The 22,107-nt window shown below is 38.8% G+C and overlaps 1 protein-coding gene across 1 annotated transcript; it reads left to right on the top strand.

Annotated features, from left to right (window-relative positions):
* The first annotated feature begins 3,741 nt into the window (after positions 1–3,741).
* syndig1l (synapse differentiation inducing 1 like) lies at positions 3,742–10,684 on the top strand. The gene is made up of 4 exons (XM_004082336.4): positions 3,742–4,122; positions 5,379–5,857; positions 9,147–9,284; positions 9,899–10,684. The coding sequence occupies exons 2-4, from the start codon at positions 5,450–5,452 to the stop codon at positions 10,055–10,057; spliced, it is 705 nt and encodes a 234-aa protein (XP_004082384.1). The 5' UTR covers positions 3,742–4,122; positions 5,379–5,449; the 3' UTR covers positions 10,058–10,684.
* Positions 10,685–22,107: the final 11,423 nt, after the last annotated feature.

Below are 22,107 nucleotides of genomic sequence, written 5' to 3'. Positions count from 1 at the left end.
GTGCAGCTTTTTAGCACTTCAAGGAAAAAGACGATCCAAATTCTTGAAGTCACTTCATATATTTTTCTTTTTTCTTTTTTTGTGATAACCTTCTACAGAAGTTCAAAACATTCTATGTATATAGTGCTTTGTATTTTTTCCTAGACCTTCACAAATATTTCTATAATCCTGCCCTAGGGACTAATTATTTGGTCACTAGATTGCAGCTCTTTGTGCTTAATAAACTGAGAGCCTTTGTTGTTCTTCATGCTCTAGTGTTTGATTCAGTGCTTTGAAAGATGTCTGAAAGCCAACTGAAGGGACATTTTCTTCTTCTTTTCCTGCCAATAGCACAACAGTTTCTCATCTGCTTCCTTTTTAGCTCATTGTACTTAGGTGAGCTGCTGAATATTAGTCAGTTTACTATGAGAGGCTTCTTCTTCTTGTTTGTTTCCAGTGTGAGGTTTGCACTGAGCCTCCAATTTCTGGAAGGAGCTCCAGAGTGTTTTCGGGCAAAACCTACCCCAGGTGACTGCTGCACCTGCCTCCTCCATTCCAGAGGCAAAGCCAAGCTTTTTTTTCTTTTCTTTAACATGGCTTTTTTGACCAAATAGATGATACACACCACCTGGTGACTGCATGTCAACATCAAAAATTCTGTTATTGGTACTCTTAAAACACTTCAAGCATGATGTTTGCACAATTTAACACAATAAAAGCACATCTGAACGAGCATTTAGAGGAAAAAAAATGATCAGCTTTCAGTCTGAGAGTGAAAGTAGCTGACGCCTACAACACTGATGACCTCATGAGAACATGAAAACAGCACATAATAAATTCCATTTGGGACACAGCATGATTCAGCAAGTTAGAATAATTTTTTTCTCAAACCTTTGACAGCCACACTGCAGTACATTGTGTCTACTTCCACTTTCAGTAAAAAAAAGGTCTTTTTCAGGCACCCCAGCAGCAGCACGGTGCCACAACGTGGGAAATAAACCTTAAATTGGTCTGGCATCCTTTAAAACATTTGACACTTTGAAGACACTATTTTCCCTGACTTAAGTAGTGGAATTTTCTAAAATATTATCTTCACAAATGTGCTGGACTTTGAGAAAAAATGCCCTGAAGATATGTTAGGTTAAGAATTTATTATGTTTTTGATTTCAGGCATGGATCGATCCCACCTTTGACTGTCTTAAGCTAAAATATTAAAAACACGTTTCACTCCACAAATTTGGTGGCATTTTCTAACCCTTTTAATGTTTTACTTATGGAAACAGACATTTCTCTTGTCCATGCTTTCGCATGCCACATGTGAAAATTACCACTATATTTATATCACCACAGAGGTGTAAAACCCATTACTGCTCAGTTTATTTATAAAGCAGCAATTCACAGCACAATTCATCCCAAGTCAGAGACAATGGAAACAAAAGATTCCACAACAAAGCAAAGAAATGTGGTTCTAGAAGATTTTTGAAGAACAAACAAATTTAATTCAATGTAATTGAGACAATACTGTGTTTTTTTGTAAAAACAGCCCACGGATTTCTTTCAAATGTATAAGGTACAGACTCATACTCTGCATGCCTCTAAAACTGTGAGCTGCTTTCACAAGAGAGGAGCCTGACAGCTAAAACCTCTGCCTTCCCTTCCAGTTTGGGAAATTCTAGGAACAATGACTAATCCTGCTGTCGGAGAGCAAAACACTCCGTTTTGAAAATATATGGAACTATGAGGGCTTCAAGATGACAGCTTTATTAGTAAGAGGAGCTTAAAACAGGCGGCAAAGGAAGAGAAGCTAAAATTAAAGTATTTTATATTAGTATTTTGGATTAACTGGAGACTTTTCAGGGATGTTTTGGGACAGCTTGCTAAAAGGGATTTAATCCCAGTTCCTTTACATCACTCTGCAACAGGATATTGCTGATTTTAGATGTGATCAGAACATGTCAACAACATGAAAAAATAAAGAACTGGTAAAAATGACTCCAATATTCCACTTGTTTACTGGTACATAAAATCTGAAGGTAGAACTTGTTAATGCAGCTGTACAAGCGTTTGCTACATGTCATTCAAAGAAATATCTTCTGACGTTTGTCCTATACTCATTGTACGGATCAGAAATACTTGGTTCGATCCTCCTTTATTTCATCAGAAAGCAAAGTAAACATCAAAGATGACCTTTGAGGAAAAGCTGCTACACAGCAAGTTCTGCTAAACACATATACATTAAAAACACACACTTCCTGTTTCAAAGCCGTATAGACTAGATCAACTTAATTGGTTTGAAGCTTCCTCTGCCAATCCGATTAGGCTGATTAATTCCCAAAAGCGTTCAAATGATTAAAGCTGGTTAGGGGGCCGGAGGAAAGTTCACGGTGTCACAACTGGCTGCAATATCAGATAAATCATAACCTGCTCTGCATTGGTGCAAGCATTCTTCATGATTAGGTCTGAGAGCAAAAAAAAAAAAAAACTCTTATAAAGTGTGCGTCTGGTACATAGTGACATGGTGCCTAAATATAGAGAGGAAAGTGGAGCAGAAGAAAGGGGCACAGTAAGAACCATAAATATTCACAGTCCATCTACAGAAAGCAAGAGAACGCTTGGTCTTTGGAGAGATCCTTTCTTCGCATAAACTGTGCTAAATGTGGCATCTCTGAGCTCTACTGGGTTTTTGCCTCACAGCTTGCTTGTTTTTGTTTGTAGATCCTCATTTTCAGAAATGGGAAATGTCTATCCTCAATCTTCCTACCGTGACAAATAGAGAGGGAAAGGGAGAGGAAAGAGGTTAAAGGTTCCATTCCACCCTCCATGCTTACCACCCTCACCCTCTCTTCTAATATACTCGTCCCCTGAGGGAGTGGTATCCATCACACAGACAGCGGGGCTGTTATGCCACGTTGCTTCGTGCATGTGAACACAAGGTGACTCGAGGAGCGTGACTGCCCAGTCTTATAAATGCAGACCCATGTTTCCCCCATAAAGTATCCATCAGCACCTTAATGTATCTCCCAGTGAAAGTGCCAGAGCCAGGGCTTGCACATTATTAACTCCAGTCAGTTTTATGAGCTTATGAGCTCCGTCTGAACAAGATATGTGTTCAATGTTCTCTGGCTGTATATCAGTCTTTTAGTTTTTGTCATCTAGCATCACAATCTTAAAAAAAAAATGCTTTTAGAGAGTCCACATGGCAGAGACCTCTTAAATGTGATGTGGTGCAGTTATCTCTATTCCAGCAAGATCAGAACTGGTTAATTTTTCGGGGTGAGATTGGCTGTGTCACAAACATGTTTGTATAAGAAATGCATCCTTATAGGCGTTATATAAACCATGTTTACAGGGTAGAATTGGAGCATAATCAAAGGGAATTCAGGTGGATCAGAGCACATCTCAATGTTTACGCTCAAGCTAGATTAATGGGATTTGTCTAAACATTTCATCAAAAGTAAATGTGAGATGAATTTTAACATGATGATCTATATTCCTGGTTGTGTTTAAACCCTGAGGCTTTTAATGTTTATATGTAAGATATAAAGGAAGAATACACATTAGATTTGTGCCTGGTAAATGGTCAAAATGACACCTAAGCTGCATGTGACGTAAATAAATAGCAGAAAATATGTCATAAAAGTCTGCAAAGCTGCTCTTGTGCTGTAAAGGACATTTCAGTAGCTTTCCCATGAGCCTGATTTCATATAACATTCGCAGTTCATGATAAGCAGAATAGATCCCATGGGTTGTAGGCGGTGCGTAAAAAAAACGTGGACATTTCAAATCCCTGCTCGGCAGCAGAGTTTTACAGCGCGCCACGAATAGCCAATCATTTGTCTGAAGTCATCTCAGCTTCTGTCCGACTTGTTTTGTTTGGAGCTCAGCGCGACACTGTGCGTAAAATCAACCAACACCAGGCGCAGCGGCGGTGCCATGGCATCTGTGCGAAGTCCAATCTGAGGCGCACGGACTACAGGGCTTTTTAAACGCGGATGTTTGTATGCTGTGCACCGATGGCAGTTTTGCCCAAACTGAAAATGAGAAGTGCGATGCTGGATCGCTCCTTTCCCATTCCTCTCCATCGAGCGAGTTGCGCCAGGGAACGATGCTGAGCGGATCGAAGCGGGGAGTTGTCTTCTACAGGTAAGACTATTGTCAGAGCTTTCCCCCCAAAATACTCATATAGCAGCTCTCTTACATCCGAATGTTTTTAAGAAAGAGACATGTAGAATGATCAGGAGTATATTCTTAGTTTTGCTCTTTATGTGAAGTAACGTAGGCTGACCAAAATAAAGGGAATTGTGTATTTTTTGTTGTTTATTGCGTGCATGCGCATGTGTGTGTGAGAGAGCCCCAATAAAGCCAGAGAACAGACAGACAGACAGTTTACTTATGGTCATTAATAATTGTGGAGTCTAAGTATACACTCAAGTGTGCTAAGTGCACTTTTTCTAATGTGAAATGAATTATTTGTGCATTCGAGATGTGATTTTCCTTGTGTAATGTAGTGTGTAATGGAATTTCTTGTTATCTGGACTGTGGCTCAGCCTCGGAAGCTTGCAGGAATATACACAGTGGTGAAAATGCTGAGCTTAAGTCCTGTTTGTGTGTGTTTGCGCGGGTGTGTGTGTGTGTGGGCTCACTCAGCCACTGGCCCACATTAGTCATGCTTCTCCAGAGCAAATCAGTAGGAAATCTACAGTGGGTTCAAAAAGCTTTACTTTTTAATACTTTTTTATTTTTCTAATGTCTACAGATGCATTCTCCTCTAAATAAAAATTAAGTATTTTGTAACAATTTATCAAGCTGATTCGGATTTGACCTTCAGCTGCTTCAGCATCTACTATCTAATTTCATTATTAGTTTGCGGATATCAGATTTAGTTGCAAGATTAAGCAAGCCGGGCTGATTCGACTGGCTAATTTGCAAAACAAACCTCCCATTTGCTGCCACAAATCTGGAAATACTTAGATAACACCACCTTTCATTGGCAGAGTGCCTTTCAATTTTCTCTCGGATATTTGTTTCCCATTTGTTCCATTCGACAACTGAATGTAAAACTAGTCAAGAAGATCAAATGGCAGACATTTCAAATCAGTATGCAAAGGCTGTGTAAAGGATGCATTTTCCTGCAGGTTTATATGAAACTAGGTGTGGGAGATGAACAGCTGAACATACAGCAGATGGTGCATTTATTGCTGCTTTTGCTAAGAGTTTGTAGGAGGAATCCTGATTGCTGAATCAAATCAAGGTACCCCTGCAATGAATTCCCAAATCGCATTACGGCCAAAATGTGTTATTTTGGGATCAAACTGCAGCTGCATGAGCAGCATGGTTTAAAAATGACTGCATGCATTTTTGATGGTGTTTATTTTAATTGACTTTTTTTTTGTGTCCAGCTGTAAGACCATCAGTAAAACCTTGGACTTCACCATTCAATCTCTTTATCAATTCAACTTTTTTTAAAATCATGGAGAGCCTCAATGAGCTTCAAAACCCCCTTCTCGACAAAACCAGCAGGAACAACTACCAGGGTTACCAATGCGACTACCAGCCCTACCAGGACAGTCTGATCGGCTACTACTACACGGGAACCAGCGGCACGCATAAATCTCAACAGTTTCTGGATGCAACCTCTCTTCACATTGCTGTGGAGGCCTTTTACAAGCCGAACTTAATCATGTACAAGGACGATGTTAGCCTCCACAGCAAGGACTCAAAGAGCGAGAGCTTTGAGACCACATTCACAGAGAATAAGGACGCTGCGACGGATGCAATTTCCACCGAAAACACCGACCACATTGCACAAGGAGAAAAGGATGTGAAGATCCAGACTGTGTCGTATGAAGTGGAGGAGGATCAAGGTCCAGAGTATGAGGTCAGAGGTTCCACCACCGAGGAATTGGTGGTGCTTATTACAGTATGAGGTGGTGTAATGAATACTAAAAGGATTTAAACTTCAGCTTTGTGGTAGTAGAGGTAGTTAAAAGCGCAATAATTACTGGAGGCTCACATTTTAAGAGGAAATTCAAGCTAGAAAAGATGCTTTTCACAGTGATTATGATATAGAATTACTTCATGAAATTAAGGGCACATCAGTTCTTGCTTGTAACTGGCAGTGCCACCTTTCAGTAGAAAATGATTCATCGTGCACTGACTGCAGTGTTGCTTATTATTCAATATGCTGCCACTATGATTCATGCTCATTTCCCACTCTTTCAAAGCTTTCAAATTTTATCCGGAGTGGAACTGTGCTTTTGTTTTCTTATTGTCACACATCAGATTTTATCAGTCCAAGCTCTTCCTAGACCACAGCTCAGTCTGAAAAGAAAAAAGGAAAAGAAAAAGCAAAGAATCAGTGAAGTGGTAAAAATCTAATTTCAGTCTGGGAAGCTTGTGAAATGCCCCGTGCTCGGAGCTGGCAGAAGAAAAAGTATAGCACTCTAAGTGGATGATGATTGTGCCAGCTCCTGTCACTCGGAGGCCCTGCAGATGGATGGAGACATTGAAGCAAGCGCCATTAATGCCATAAGTAATGCTGGGCTTTTAGGGTATTAAATGGAACTTGGCTGATTCATGCCCGGTGTAGCAGGTAAGCCTGGAGCCAAAGTTATTTTATGTCAACTCAAAGGAGAAAATGATCCTGATGAACAGAACTTTGATGAAAAGCTGGATTTCTCGCTCAAATTTGAACACCTGCTATTCTTACTTCCCCTCTTATATTACTGCATGTCAGTTGTATGATTTATGTCTCATTTGAATTTTGTCAGTGCAGATAAGGAATGCTTTACGGGTTGATAAATTGCAGCAAATAAAGCATTAAGAAATCATGTCAGAAAAATCAAGATAATGCAATATGGGTTTCAATCAGGCCTTGAAATCTCCACGATGGCTCGTGTTTACATTTTTCTGGTACAGCAGGCTTGGTGTACATCCAGCAACCCAGATGGAAGAAATGACAGCTTGCCTTTATCAGTAGAAATCTGACAGGTGCTTGACAGCAAAAGAAGAAATTGCTGGTGACAAAGTAGCAAAACCTTGTGCATGATGCCCCAACTAACTAGCTACATGGCTCTGTCGGTGGATTTCTGTGGAGTCCACTGGCCCCTCCAGACACTAATGAGACCTTGGAGAGAGCTGTGACAGGGTTGTTAAAGGCTCAGTCCCTCAGTGGGCTTCATCAGTTATAAGGGCAGACCGGACCGGGAGTGCATCACCTGCAGTAGACTTGCAGGCCTGTCAGCAAGGCTGAATGCACCAGTCATACAGGTCTGTTATGAGGCTTTGCTGCAGAGATAGCAGGAGATTACTCTTGTTTGTGCTCAGCATTTATATGATGTCATCTCAGGCGGTTGTGACCAGCTGCTGCTTTGATTGATCACACACTGTTGCCGAGGTGCACAGAGTTCAGGAAGTAGATAGCATGGAGCTTTGCAGAGGTGGGTAGTAACAAGTTACACCAGCTCAAATATTTTTACATTTTTGTAAAAATTGTTCTCCTGGAGTTTCTTGAAAATTTATACCGTCTACTTGGGTACATTTCTGATGCATAAATTACTATGTTTAATTAATTATAATGAGTTTTAGTCTTTTAGTTTTCTCTTTTTTTAAAGACTACTTTTTATTCCAGTCATCAGTGAAAATCCATTGTTTCCATAAATTGAAAACGTAAATCAATTTTTTAATACTTGTCCAGAAATTTTTAAACATTTGATCAAGATTTTTTATATATTTTTCTGCCCTGTTCTTTATTAAAATGATTCAAATTAAGACCAAATTAGATAAATTACTTGGAAAAATATTAAATTGTAACTACTGTAATTCTGTTGTTAAAAGTTTTTTCTTTGTTTTATTAGTTGATTTGAAGTTTTTTTCTTTTTTGTTGTTGTTGCATTCCTCTAGTGTTGACCCTTGTGATAACTTCAGCTCTGAACTGGAGTGTAACTAATAAAATGAGTTGAATGGGATGTGTTTTAGACTTCAAATTAGATATATATAGATATATATTTAAACTGTTAATTCTAAAATTGTTCCTCTTTTACAATTGAGTTAATAATTTGTTTCCTACATTTTTACTCCTTGAGTAAAAAATGTTTTTCTCAAAACAAGGGTCTACATACTCTCTTAATATGAAGTTTTTGCAGTGTACTTATTTAAAAGTATAATTTATGACTAAAATACTCTCTTCTGAAGCTGGCCCCACCTTTATGCACATTCCTTTGACTCAAGGTTTCCAAGAAATAACCTTATAGCTCCATCTGACCAAATTAGATCATATAAAGTGATTTAATTGAAACATAAGACACTACAACTACATCTTTCTTTCTGTCCTTCGTTTTGATAGCTCTTTAATCACCTGCAAACTAAAGTCTTTATTGATTTTTGTTTTGTGCTTTCTTGAACCCCATGCCATTTTATCAATCCTGAAGGTAGCAACACTAACAAATGAAACCCATTCTCTGTGGAGGCAATTTGTAGGGGCAAACAGTTTTTAGTTCTCCTGAAGAGTTGAGGGAAGTATGGCCACCTCCTCTTAAAGGTCATGCACGCAGTCACATTGCTGCTGTTGCTGCAGGCTCGATGGGCTCATGTTGTCTGAATGGCATTCAAATCTATCATTCATTAGCCTGCTCAGCCCCCGTGGCCTTGAGAGTAAGCATCAAGGTGCAGCATTGAGAGCTTGTTGAATTTTTTTTTTTTTTTTAAAGCAGGATGTGGATTTTATTGAGGCAGAATGGTGGAGGTCTATCAGACTCCAGAGGCAATTTAGTACATAAATGACACTGTCTTATTGCTTTTTCTCCTGTCACCTCCCAATGATGGAACAATCTGTTAATCCTGCGTTATCTGTCATGCCGTTCATGGGTGTTGACAGAGGAAACAAATCCTCTCTAGCTGGCTGAGCACAGCCTGTCCTGGTTGGTTGTGGAAACAAGGGCACAGAGCACGAGTTGTTGCACCACACCACTTTGAAGATGCTCAAATCTGATTATGTGCACATCAATCCTTTTTTTTTTTTAATCGTAGACGTCAATATCAAAGGCTCATATTTTTGTCTCAATCTGGAATGGAGATTTGTTTATCTAAAAATATGCACGTAAACAAGCTTTGCAGGCCGTCTTCCACTCAGAAACCTAATTATTTGTTATAAACACTGTTTCTTCCAGAGTGACAGCTCCAGCGATAGTGAGAGTGAAGACAACTTCCTCACACTCCCCCCTCGTGACTACTTGGGCCTGGCGATCTTCTCCATGCTCTGCTGCTTCTGGCCGCTGGGCATTGTCGCCTTTTGCTATTCTCACAAGGTAAAGTCCCACTGAGCCCAAACCTGTTATTAATTCTGATTGCACTGCAATATATCTAAGGTCAGTGAGCACAAGCACTCAGACAAGTGCTACAGCAGCCCATTTTCCATCCCATGACCCTCTTTGCACTTGCTTTACACGACTGACTGCAAATTCAGCCCATTTGTCAGTCATCTGTGAACAGAAAAACACTGAGGTCTTAATTCACATCATGGTCCATCTAAGCACTGTGCCTCAGATACATAATGATGTATTGCTGCAGTGCCTAAAATAAGCTCACAGAGCTGTTAGATCCCACAGACTCTAACACCCCATTTAAAAAGTTCTGCTAAATCTTCCCAGATAACTACAAAGCAAATTTTACTCGCAGAGAGAAAATGAAACGTCTAAGGGATAAATAAAGGCCAAGCTGGTTTATGATAGGAAACCAAAACAACCGAACAACACATTTGTCACTGTCAGAGGTATAATGGTTTAATTGCCATGGTAACTAATGGCTTGCATAAGAGGATTTCTTGTTTTCTCTCTTTTAACTGTGGATCGACACCTACACATACACTCTTTGTTGATGAGTAACCCACCAAGCGATTTTATTTTCTGCTTTGTTTCGTCAGACTGGCAAGGCCATTGCTAAGGGAGATTTCTCCAGAGCAGGGATGAGCTCCAGAAGAGCGCTATTTCTGGCTGCTTTGTCCATTACCATCGGAACCGGGATGTACGTGGGGGTGGTTGTTGCCCTTGTAGCTTACTTATCCAAGCCTGGACATGTATAGCACTGGGGCTTGTTATTCAGGAGGGGGAGAAAAAGAAAGAAAGAAAGAAAGGTGGATCTGTTATCCTCTCATGAACATGTATGTCTTGGGTTTTCTACTAAAACAGACCACAGAAGAAGAAAATACGCTTCAAGGATGAACTTTGATTCTAAGTTAATCCAGAATGAATCTTGGTATTTTTATTTTTATCATTTCCACCTGAATGTTCTACCATACAGGAGAAAAAAAAAGACTGTTAAATAAATAAAAAATTCTTCAACACATGATCCTCATGGAAAAACCGAACTCAGCAGCAAAAACAAAACCTACCTTTTAACACAACAGTAAATTGATCTTTATTTAGCTTCATGGTGAATGAATTATCTGTGTCTACAAATCCAAACTGTGCATTGTTTTACCTTGTAAGTGAATTTCCTGAATAATAGCAGGCTGTTTTGAGTCATAATCTATGGAAGACGTAAATTAGACAGTAATCTGGTCAATGAGACGTGAGAAAAAGAAAAAAATACTAGGACAAAAGACTTCAAGAGGGTAGCTTCAAAGCTGCTGAGCAGTGGACCTGAGGGTTTTAAGTGTCTGTAGTGTACTGTACTTTTACTCAATAAATATGTTTGGCATGAGAACTGAGCCATTGTCTTTCACTCCCATTTGTCACAGTGTTTTCAACAGATTTGAAACTGGAAAAAAAAAGTCTTTCAAAGCTGAAACAAATGAAACAGTGAAAAATAAGAATGAGCAAGGCAAACATCTGAAGTAGAAATATAAAACACCACCTGCTGAGAATAATTAGGGATATTTATTACTGAGCTGCTTATCGCTTGCTGTCAGATAATGAAACACTTATGTTCAGAAGTTGTAATTTCTCAAAACAAAAGAGGAGATATGTAAGCTGGTAAGCCATTACAGTAAGAACAGAATCCACACTCAGTTTCTGCAATTATGTAAATTATGCCATTTTTGTTGGAAAACAATTGTCCTTCCATGTTAAAGTATTTAATGCAGTCAAGGAATATATCAGTTTAAAACTGATTTGCTTATGTTAAACCTATATATATTAATATATTTTTTATTCTTTTAAATAAAAATCTAACCTTCAAATTACACAATAAAACCAGGCTACTCTGCTGTACAAATACGCCATTATCTACTCTAATAACTTCCATTGTCATGCAGTGTTGACTCAAGCATGACCTTCTGAGAGGGCAACTTTAACATTTACCTCAAAAAACGACAGAAAAAAGTCAGTTACCGGGACAGAAATCATAATTTATGTCACATTTAAAAAAAATTAAAATAAAAGCTTCAATCATTATTTTCTGAGAATAATCTTCAAATGTTGGAACTGGTTTCATCCATGCACAGGATGGCAGGGGAGTCACAAGAAGCTTTTCAGACCTACCTAATTCTTTTTTGGGGTCGCAGGGTTGCTGGAGCCTATCCTAGCTACTGTTGGGTGAAGCTGGGGTACACCCTAAACAGGTCTGTGATATAAATATTTCATAAAATCAGATCAAATAAATGAGATTAAATAGATAATACATTGAAAGTTTAAAGAAGCTGCCGTCACATAGGCTATAAACTGCCACAAACCACTTTTGCATTCATTTAAAGCATTCAGTATTTTTGAGTGTGACATTCTACCATTTGTGACCGATCATTGAGCAGCCTGAGCAGACTGCATCTCTACTAAAAGAGATTGGAAGGGAGTCCTTCTATGTGTGTAAACCAATAAAAAAATGTTATTTTATACATTTTTTTGGCTTTAAAAAAAAGTAAAAAAAAAAATAATAACACTGTGTGTAAATGAGAATGGGGTCTCCAGATTTTCTCTTAAAACTGCTGTCTGGGTTTTAAAAGCAGGAACATAAAGACTCCCAGACTGACAGGTGTGCCTCTGGAAATCCTGATTAAAATGATACCTGTCATTCTACTGCATGAAAGTGACGGGCAAGGACGAGTTTTTTCCCCCTCAGAATATGAATGCAGCGAGAAGTTAGACTGTCTATGCAAGAATACTTATTTTACTGTTGTAGAATGAAGTTATGTACACATTGGGTATGTGTGGCGCATTTGAGAATTCGCTGAATGTGGTTTCTTGAAAATGCTTTTAGCATTTGATATTTACACTGGACTGTTGCAACCCAATACGAGCACTCACAGTTGGAAGAGGCTTAGTGTTGAAATGTCAGAGTGGTGCAAATCTCGTGACTCTTGCTCCAGGCTTTTTCTTTCACACATCTGTACCAATAAATAAAAGACGTATTAACAACTATTATTAATTTCTCCTTCATAATCACATTTTAAATAGTTGGCACTTCCTTGTTTTGAAAAGGACACTGCCCATACATAAGGACCAATGCAAAGTCTCTGATTGGTCAAATTTTTACTGGTTTGAATATTCTGCATGCGTTCAGTTGCTGCAGGTTTTGTACATAGAGCCTGCAAACGGGCGTACAAACAAGACTTATTAACGTGGAAGCCCAAAACGTGCAACTGCGTGCCTTCACATAGACTTTTCATTGGAAGAGGTTGCTGGAACGTGCGTTTCCGAGCCCGGTGTGAACTCAGCACATCGGTTTTGCTTATAACTCCAATGTAACAGTTCTCTGGTATAAACATCATTTAATGTTTGTGGAGGAGTTTATCTGTTAAGCCCGTCATGTGGTCGTACTTCTTAAGGTACATTCACATTGGCCGCGCCGACTCACGTTTAAGCGGCCACTTCCAATGAAAAATCTATGTAAATGCACGTTCACCCTCTTTTGGGCTTCCGCTTCCAGATCTCTTGTGTTCATGCGCCGCTATGCAAGTTCTTAAGTCCATTCTCGGGCTCTACAAACAAAATGGGCGTCCATTAATCAAAGCTGCAAGTTCAACCAGTTGAACTATTCACTGCTAAATCCCGAAACGGCTGAACGGTGACCAATCAGGGACGACTCGGATTCGGTAGTGAGGTGTAGGTGGTGGCTTTTGCAAAACATAGACTTGACAAAGGTAAACATGATCACAAAGTAGAAATTAATAATTGCGGTTTGTGCCCGGCTGGAATTATGACACCATGATGTATATTTATAGGCAAAGAGCTTTGAAAGAAAAATCCTGGAGAAAGACTTGTGACATTTGCATTGCTTTGACAGTTAATACCGAGCTTCTTCCAATGGTGGTGGACAGGCGCTAGTAAACAGTCAAAAAAAGAAGAAGAAGAAGCTCCTCCTCCCGCTCCCTGCTTGTCTGGTGTGAACACCGCCTACTAAATGTGAGTTCATGAAACCATGTTTGGCGCATTCTTGAATGTGTAACATGTGCCCGGTGTGAATGTAGCTTGAGAAGTGAATCACTGTGTGATAGACTTAAAAAAGTAGGCCTTTGACCTCTACAACACACAGGTGCATTTGTGTGTCGAGAAGGGAGAGGCGTTCTTTATGTACTTTGCAATGGAAATTTCACCAGTTGAAAATGAAAGATGAAAAGTAACATGTGTAAAGTCAGTAAGATGCAACATGTAAGTACAAAGATGTGGTTATGAGTTAAAGCTCACCTGAACTATGGTGAGGTCCAAAAGAGCAAATGCTGCTTCACTTGAGAACATGGGTGTTGGTTGGTTCACTTGCAACTTCCTCTCAGTTTGAAAAGATTTCTGGACAATCCAGTGGATCAAAGAAACCACAGCTAAAAAAAAAGTAAATGATGTAAGCACAATTCACTAGAATTAGAAAAAAATTACCACATGGTCAATCAAATAAGTGAAAATTAATGAAAAAGTTGGAAGTATTTGTTGGCATTTACAGTGTGGTAAGATGGTGCATGTCATGGTGCCTCTGGCAGTCTCTCCTCACCTTCCCCTCTCTGCTCTACCTTCCTGATTGGACCCAGCTGTGGAAACTCACCTCATCATCTACCTGCCTCTACGTTGCCTCTTTATAGACATAATCCCACTAGTATCCACCTGGTTCCAACATCATCACGAGCAGTCTGATCACCATCAGCTCTCCAAAGCCTCCAGCCACGCCACAACTCCAAGCCTCGCCACAACTCCAAGCCAAGTCACAACTTAACTCAAGCTCCGGTTCCTCTCCACGCCACGAACGCAAATCCACGCCACATCATTGGTCCCCACCGCTTCCCCAGAATCATCAGGCCGTCAGAGAAATCACATCAAGACTCCTCCACTGGTCCTCGTCCAGAACAAAAAATCCTCTTATTCTCCATCTTACTCTCCTGTGCTCTTTCCGGGTTCCAGCGTCTGGGTCTACTCTGCCTAAGCTGATCATGACAAAACGAACTGGCCAAACTCAAGACCGAGCTGACCCTGAAGGTCTTCGCTTCGCTGTCTCTCAGCAGGGAGCCTTACTGGATCGTCAAGCCGACACCTTAACCCAGATGGCCTCTGCTCAACTAGATCTGTTTCGCCGTATTGATGGTATTTCTCAAGCTTTGATGGACTTGACTAGTCATATGGCTACTATATCTGTGAGTACCGCTACAAGTTCTGCCTTCAGTGCAGGCCCATTTTAGTTTATAATTACCAAATGATTAATGGAACTACCACTGACTGACATAAACACTCAATGGATAATCTCTGACCTCAGACACAAAGGTAAAAAATGAAAGCCTGAATGGGGCGGGCACATTGATCAGTTTTCTCTTCCCATCTCAACATCTATCTATCTTCGGAGCCCACTAAATCCTTTTTGGGATCAAAATTATTCCTTTATGACACCAACCTCTGGCGGTCTCTTGAAGAACTGCAACAATTAGATCTTCCTGGTTTGCTACAAATTTGGTAAAGAAAGAAGGGAGCTTGGAAACAACTTCTTTTTCTTCTTTGTGCTTTTATTCCTGGTCAAAGTTTGTTTAAGCATTACCAAAGCCAATAAGAAGTTGCTGCATTTTCACCTCACACTGTGCTGTGCTGTGCTTTGCTTAAGGTACATTTATTTTGTTGCCAACTCAGTGTGGTTTGATCTGTGTACTGCATTGTGGTCTCGATTCTTGTTGCATCCTTGTATTCAGCCACACCAAGAAGATTCAAAGACGCAACAGTATGACCAATAGGCTCTCCTGCATTGTTAGAAAACAGCAGGATAAACCGATAGGCGTTTGTTTTGCTAGCTTCGGTGCAAAGAGCCCAGCCCTGATAAAATGGTGTAAAAACAAATTAGTCGAATAAAGGCGATTCAGGGGGGGGGGCGAAACCGCTTGTGGAAATTCTGCATTTCTCTCTTTTGTCCATCAGACAAACCATTACCATTTTCATCCACATTGTCACTGAACCAAGACCCTCATTTTACAGCCAAGTTAAACAGACTTTTCCAGTTAAACAAACTGGTGTGGACCAAACAGCGCAGTGAAAGGACGTCGTCATTGTGATCAGATTGATTGCAGCTGATTATGTTAAACCATTCTAAAAAACATGCTTTTGTAATTGCATTTCAAATGCAATACAATACAATAATATAAGCCTCTGTATTTAAAATTGTTTTTTCAGTTTTGACAGTTGGAACACTTAGCATTTCACAGACACCAGACAACAAAGGCTGAAGACACCGATCCTCAGTGCATATTGTGCGGTTGGAGAAGGCTGTCAGAGCACATTACCAACCACAGAGCAATATATTGACTATTTACAATTGCAGGCACAAGTTTGTGCGAGGACTGCCTTGTCTCTTTTCTGTCTTTTGGCATCACTCAGTGTCACACCTCAAGGTTACTTTAGCTGCCAGCAGCAGGAACAAAAGCCTCCTCTCTGAAGTCAGGATGTCAGAAAAAAATGAAAGCAGCATTTCGCTCCCCTCCAGGACTTGGAACAAGTCTGGTGCAGGTTCAGTTATCTCACTCCACCTGTCTTCCAATCCAGAAAAACAGTCCAAAGCCTCTGGAGACAAAAGAACAGAGTGGTCTGAGTAGTTCTGAGGAGAAGATTAAAAAACTAGCAGAGAGATTATGAGTTTGAAAATTTTGATCACAAAAAAAAGAATCAAAATGTCCCGGACTTATTATGAGCCCAAACACAGATATAGAGTAATAAGATTAGCTAATATGACTTTCTCTTCAGTGCCAGATAAATGAAGCAGCTAGCCGGGAAAATAAGATGCGTGCCTGAAAGCTTGCACTGTCTAGTCTGTTAAATTTGTATGTTTTCTTTGTTGTAGTGGCTCTCCAAGCAAGTCTCAGTCCCTAATGCATGAGATGTGGCTCACTGGGGGAGACGGGGGCGAAAGTGCTGCTCTCATCAATGGGAGCTGTATGAGGTGGTGAAGTAGGTTCACTCTGCGAGAAAGTGCAGTGCAGCATGTGTCCTTTCCCCCCACCACAAAAAGGAAGCTTCACCCACGCCTAAAGCTAGCCGAGACTACCAGAAACAAACTGGTTTTATTATTCATCCGCCCCACGTGTATAAAGTTTTCTAGAGGGCAGGAACGGGTTGAGTGTGAGCTTTTGCATTTTTTTATTCTTTATCTTGGCAATCACGTTTTTGTTTTACACTGAGCATTGTGTTGTCCATCAAGAGCTTCTACATGCTATCTTCTCATCTGTAATTATGCAAAAGTCTTTTTTCTTCAGGCTGGACAAAGTCAAAGCCTCACTTGTCGCATTCAGCTCACGAACAAAAGCGGAACGGGTCGTGCAATCAGAACCAAAGAGAGATACACAAACGATGATGAACGCTGAATGAAAAATAAACCATGAGAAACTGGAACATAATACAGAGATAAAAACATATAAAGGCTGAGTGCTGCATAAGTAAGACACCAGATGCTTTTCACACTTTAGAGCTTCATCGACTTTTCTAAAGTCTAAAATTTGTGCCATGAAATTTCAAACAATTGGGATTATGGTGTTTATCTTGCAAAAGTGGATAAGTCTCTCTTCTGACAGATCTTTAATCCCAAAGTTCATCTGGTAGATTACAGATATGTGCATGCTGTTTGAAGTTTATCCAGATTTTTTTTTCCATACAGACAGATAGATTTAATGAATATTTGATACTTCCAGGGACATTTTCTGGGTCATCAACTGTTTGAATGATAGATGATGGATAGAAGAAAACAAAATCATGACTGCCTCTTTATTTTAAGATCTTGACAGTTTATTAAACACAATTTAGATTTTTGACAATCAAATTTCATAGATCTGAGGACTTCGCAGGAATTTTCGTAAACCCAGTTGTAGGGAGGACTCTTCTTAAGTTATTTTACATTTTGTAGATGCAATACCAATATTTTTTTGTTTTGTATTTATTTATTTGTATTTGTTTATTTTTGGTTAAAAAAAGGAAAGATTACACTGAACATAACTAAGAAAATCTTGAATAAGAATAATTAAGAGGCTCTTGTTAATTCATTTTTATCTGTCATTCGTTAAACACTAGACACATGCTGCTTTTTTTCTACATGCAGTTGTTTAATTAAAAAAAATGAGAAGGAAAATGGGAAAGATCCTTGTGTTTCTTGTTTTTTTTTGTTTTGTTTTTTGCAATTCATAAATTGTTAAAACAAAATTTTTCCCTCATGTTGTTTTTTCTAAGTGGGGACAAAAAAACTGGCAGGAAAAAAAGCCAAATTAAAAGCCTTACACTGAATAATGTTCGTTTTACAAAAAAAGCAACATAAAAGACAGTTTCTAAGAGAGCATTTGAAAGAAATAAAGAGAATAAAAAACAAAGGCAAAAATGAAAAACAGAAAGAGAAACAGAGTCTGACTACAAAATGAAATTCACAGTGTTGGTAATATAAAATTCCCTCTGTGCTTCTGTAGTGTGGTGTATAGGAAGGAGGAAAGCACAGATCGAGTTTGTTCTGAAAAACATTACTTGTCTCTGGGTGATTCATGCAATTATTGTTTTTTTACTGAAAATGAATTGCATATTTGGTCTCTTTTTGGATGCAGAAGACAGAAAAAGCAACGTTTTATGAGAAATGCTTTAAAAACTGTTAGTTTAAACTTAAAAATCCAAGTTTTTACAGAACCCATGAGTCTTTTTATGATGGACTTCACACAGAATGGTTTTTTTAACGCATACTCATTATTAATGTCTATATTCCAACTAAATATTTGAGCAGTGTGCAATGTTTTTCATCCCTATTTTAGTTTTTGATTAGAAAAAAAAGTAATTGTTTGTTTCTGTAAGAGTCCCAAGTACTGATGGAATCAACTGTATTCAGTGAGCAGGAGAATGATCAAGTGTGGATGATGGTGTTTTGGTGGGCACCATTTGCAGATGTTTTTTTCGGTAGATCCACTACATAAAAAAACTTGTAAAGACAAAGTGTTGAGATGATTTACAGGAGTTTACTAAATTCTCTCTCTGGAGTTCAAATTCATTCAGATTAAATGCTATGGAGACAAATGGTTCGAATTTGTGATGATTTTCTTACACACATTCTGATATTTATTTTATTTTATTTGGAGTTGGATACTTGGGGGGTGTTGGAAGGATGGGACTGAAGTTATTTGAAGTTACTGGTTTAAAAAAAAATCTTCATTCCAAAAGATGGTGGTGGTATCATGGTGTGGGACAGTCTTTCTGGATCTGCTCTTGGGTTTTCTGTGTTCTACTATTCATGACACTCAATTTGAGACATTGGTAGGGATGAGGGCCTCATCCACTGTCCAAATATTTAAAAAGAAACCAAAGAAGTGTCTAATTAATTCAGCTTTGAATTAGATCTCATATGTGGGATCTACAATTTTTACTCTTATATTTGATACGATATTTTATCAAACGTTTATTTGTTTACGGCTTTCTAGTCAAGTTGGCCATTTTTACATCTTTACTTCTTCTAATTTGTATTTCAGGTGTTTTAGACTATTTTATGCACTTTTTTATGCATTAACTTATTTCAATTAACATTTTCATATTTTAGCTGTTTTTATATTTTAACTTTTCTATTTATCACTTTTAAATTTTAGACTGTTCACGAGTGTTTTGTCTCCCTTGGCAGGGGCGTTTGTGTTCGGGCTCCCAGAATTTTGGCCATGCTTGTCCTCTGGCATCTGTTGTTCTGGGTCCTCCGATGTGCCTGGCCTGGTGTGCTCACGTCAGGCGCACTGGACCCGGGGGTTGGGGGTCTGTGGGGCGGGAGGTGCTGGGGATGAGTTGTGCTTGTGCTGCATAGATGCCAACACCCCCAACATAAGGTCAGGGCGGACGGCGTCTTCTGGCTTCTCTCTTCTTTAGTTTTTTTTAGTTATTTCTCTTTTACTTGTGTTTGTTTTTGTGTATTTTATTATGAGGGGCTTATTTTATTATTTTGTTACATGAGTTGGTGAGATTGGTGTTTTTGTGTTCCTGTTTGCTTGCTTTTATGTACAGCACCTTGAGTTGTTTGCTTTACATGATATGTGCATTAGAAATAAAATTAATTTGAACTTGAATTAAGGGATGACTAGTTTTTTAAAAGAAACATAAAGGGCTAAAATCGTGGGACTAAAATTAAATATGGTTTATATATTTTTTCAACCTCAAGTAAATGTCTTGTCCTCAGTCCGCCGAAACCAAATAGTGGAACAATATGAAATAAGCAGGTCATGTGGTAAACCATGTTAGATTACATATAAATGAGTTTTTTTCTGCAAAGAGACAAAAACACAGAGCTGTCATGTAAAAATTCAGGGGTTATAGTGTATTTTTGGATAGTTTGGCTGAGATTTTTTATTTAACAAATATAATGTTCAATGTGCTTTTAAATCTATTTTTGAAATTTGCTTTTTTTCAATAAAATTTTTGCATGACTATGTTTTTACATTAATTCCTGAACAAAGCAAAATCTCTTCTTCCTTTGACTTCCGCACTGCAGTATATTCCAATAGAAGATCAGAGCACCTTTTCCATAACTTCTTAGCATCAGTGGGACACATCTGGATCTCCACCAGGATTTCCATGACATTTTTTAGTAAGAGTCAGAAAATGAAGACGTCCCCACGGCAGCTCCCAATCCCCACAACAGATCTCAGCCTCCCACTTTTATTTTTTTTGCTTTCTTTCTGTTTTCACATCAGAGTTAAACTCATCCTTGAAGCATTTCACACATGCATGCTTATCTGCCCTAACACCTTTGTCACACAGCAACATGACTGTCTTCTGAGGCGACACCATTTGCCAGAAAGCATTCGACACTGATAAGGTCCTCCCATCCTCATCTTCTGGCTTCACTTATCACTTTTGAGCAACAAGGGAGTGCTGTCTATCTGTTCATGTTTCCCTCCTCTTGATAAGAACAGACTGGACACTTTTTCCCCCCCTTCTTGGCTCCTTAAACGCACCAGCGGAAGCCTCTAATGCAGCACAGAGATAACACCGAGCCTGATGTGATGGTTTTTAATTGCAATCGCTTCACAGGGAGGGGCGATGCCATTTTCCCCAACTCAAGAAACGCCAAGCAGAAAGTAATAAAGGTTGTTCAGATAGTGATAAAGTAAACAGAGTCGAACACAGTTTATGTCTAACCAGATGACTGGAGCTGGCAAGCACAAGTGTCCACAGATGGCCTGCTTGAAATACTGAGCACTCAAGGCTGGAGGGCAGCTGTAGTGGACGACTGCTGGTGTGGTGCCACACATGAAGAATCTTTTTGTGGTTAAATAACAGATAAGTATAGCTTTAAAGGAGTTTGCAGTCATGGGGCGAACAGAAAAGTGTCCAAAATGCTTTAAGGGCTGGAATATATTTGGTGAACAAAATTCAAGAAAGCTTTACCCACGTGGGAAAAAAACAAATGACATTTTGATGCAGAGATAACAGCAAACAACCATATGACTTATAACACAGTTCCCACACCAAAAACCTAACATTCAAGACAAAAACAAGAACAAAAGTCCAATCAAAAAGCTTATGTTGCTAAAGTGGCATTAAATCTAAAAAAAAAAATGGTGATACTGTCACAGCCTCAGAGGATTAATTTTAACAAATGAGCTCAAAGATAATGATGTTTTTGTTTTTTATGAAGCGAAGCGGGGAAAAGAGCTGGCAGATCGGTGTGCCTTTATTTGGAGAACAAAAATGGACTTTGGAGATGAAATTAGTCCCCAGGCAACACAGATCACTCAAGCGCAGCATCCATTAACCCACAGCTGACAGACAGCAGCATCACTCAGAGCACCTCAAGAATGACAGCAGATGACAAATATTGATCAAGATATCAGTTAATATCTGTGCTTGAGCTTGGACCATGACCATTTTAGATATATTAAAGGTACTCCCTTTAAAAAATGTAATTCTGTTTTAGCAACATGTTTTATAAAGAGTAAATAATGACAAAATTGTGATTGTGAGTCAGATTGAATGTTTTGTGCATTGAATTTATTAGGTTTTCTTTTTTCTTTTCCAATACTGCCACCATGTGGCTGCAAGAAAAATCTGAGAGTTCAAAATTCATTCGTTCATTCAGTGTGCACATGGTTTTCTGTTGTATACATAAAATGCAAAACATGTTTTACGTTCACCTGAATATCTACTGTACTTCAAAGAAAAAAAACTTTATGATTAATATGGAATTGTGGAAAAACTCAATTTTTTGGTGCAATAAATTGTTTGACATGTACAAATAAATAATTCTGAACATGAAAAAATTACAGCAAACTGTTGTCTTAGCTTTTAACTGATTGTTTATGTTTATGCACACAATATGGCATAAATTAAATGTATCTACTGTTTAATTTCTGAAAGTGTGAAGGCAGCATACTGAATGGTGATAAATCCAAATACACTGCAGATTTTCTTCTTTCCAGTTTAATTGGTTTGCAATTTATTCTTAAATAAATACACACTATCTGACTTAAAATAAAATTTTATTCTGTGTTTTCAGTGTTTATTTCTAGTGCAAACACTCTTATACTTTGTTCAATTTACTCCGTTTAGTTTGTTTAATTAACATAGTGACGAAGTAGCGTCACAGGTTGCAGGACAGTGCCTGAACATGAGCCTAAATTGTTTGTTTTTCTCTTTTCTCCCAGCCCAGTAACAGTTTATAGTTTTTTGGGACACAAATCATTCACATTTCATGTTGTGTTTAATTTTAAGGGGGCACACTTGGTTTTAAACAGAATCT

This window comes from Oryzias latipes, chromosome 22, assembly GCF_002234675.1.
Source record: "Oryzias latipes chromosome 22, ASM223467v1".
Lineage (NCBI taxonomy): Eukaryota > Metazoa > Chordata > Actinopteri > Beloniformes > Adrianichthyidae > Oryzias > Oryzias latipes.
The sequence above is the reverse complement of the archived record's forward strand: the minus strand, read 5'-3'. Positions and strand labels throughout refer to the sequence as shown.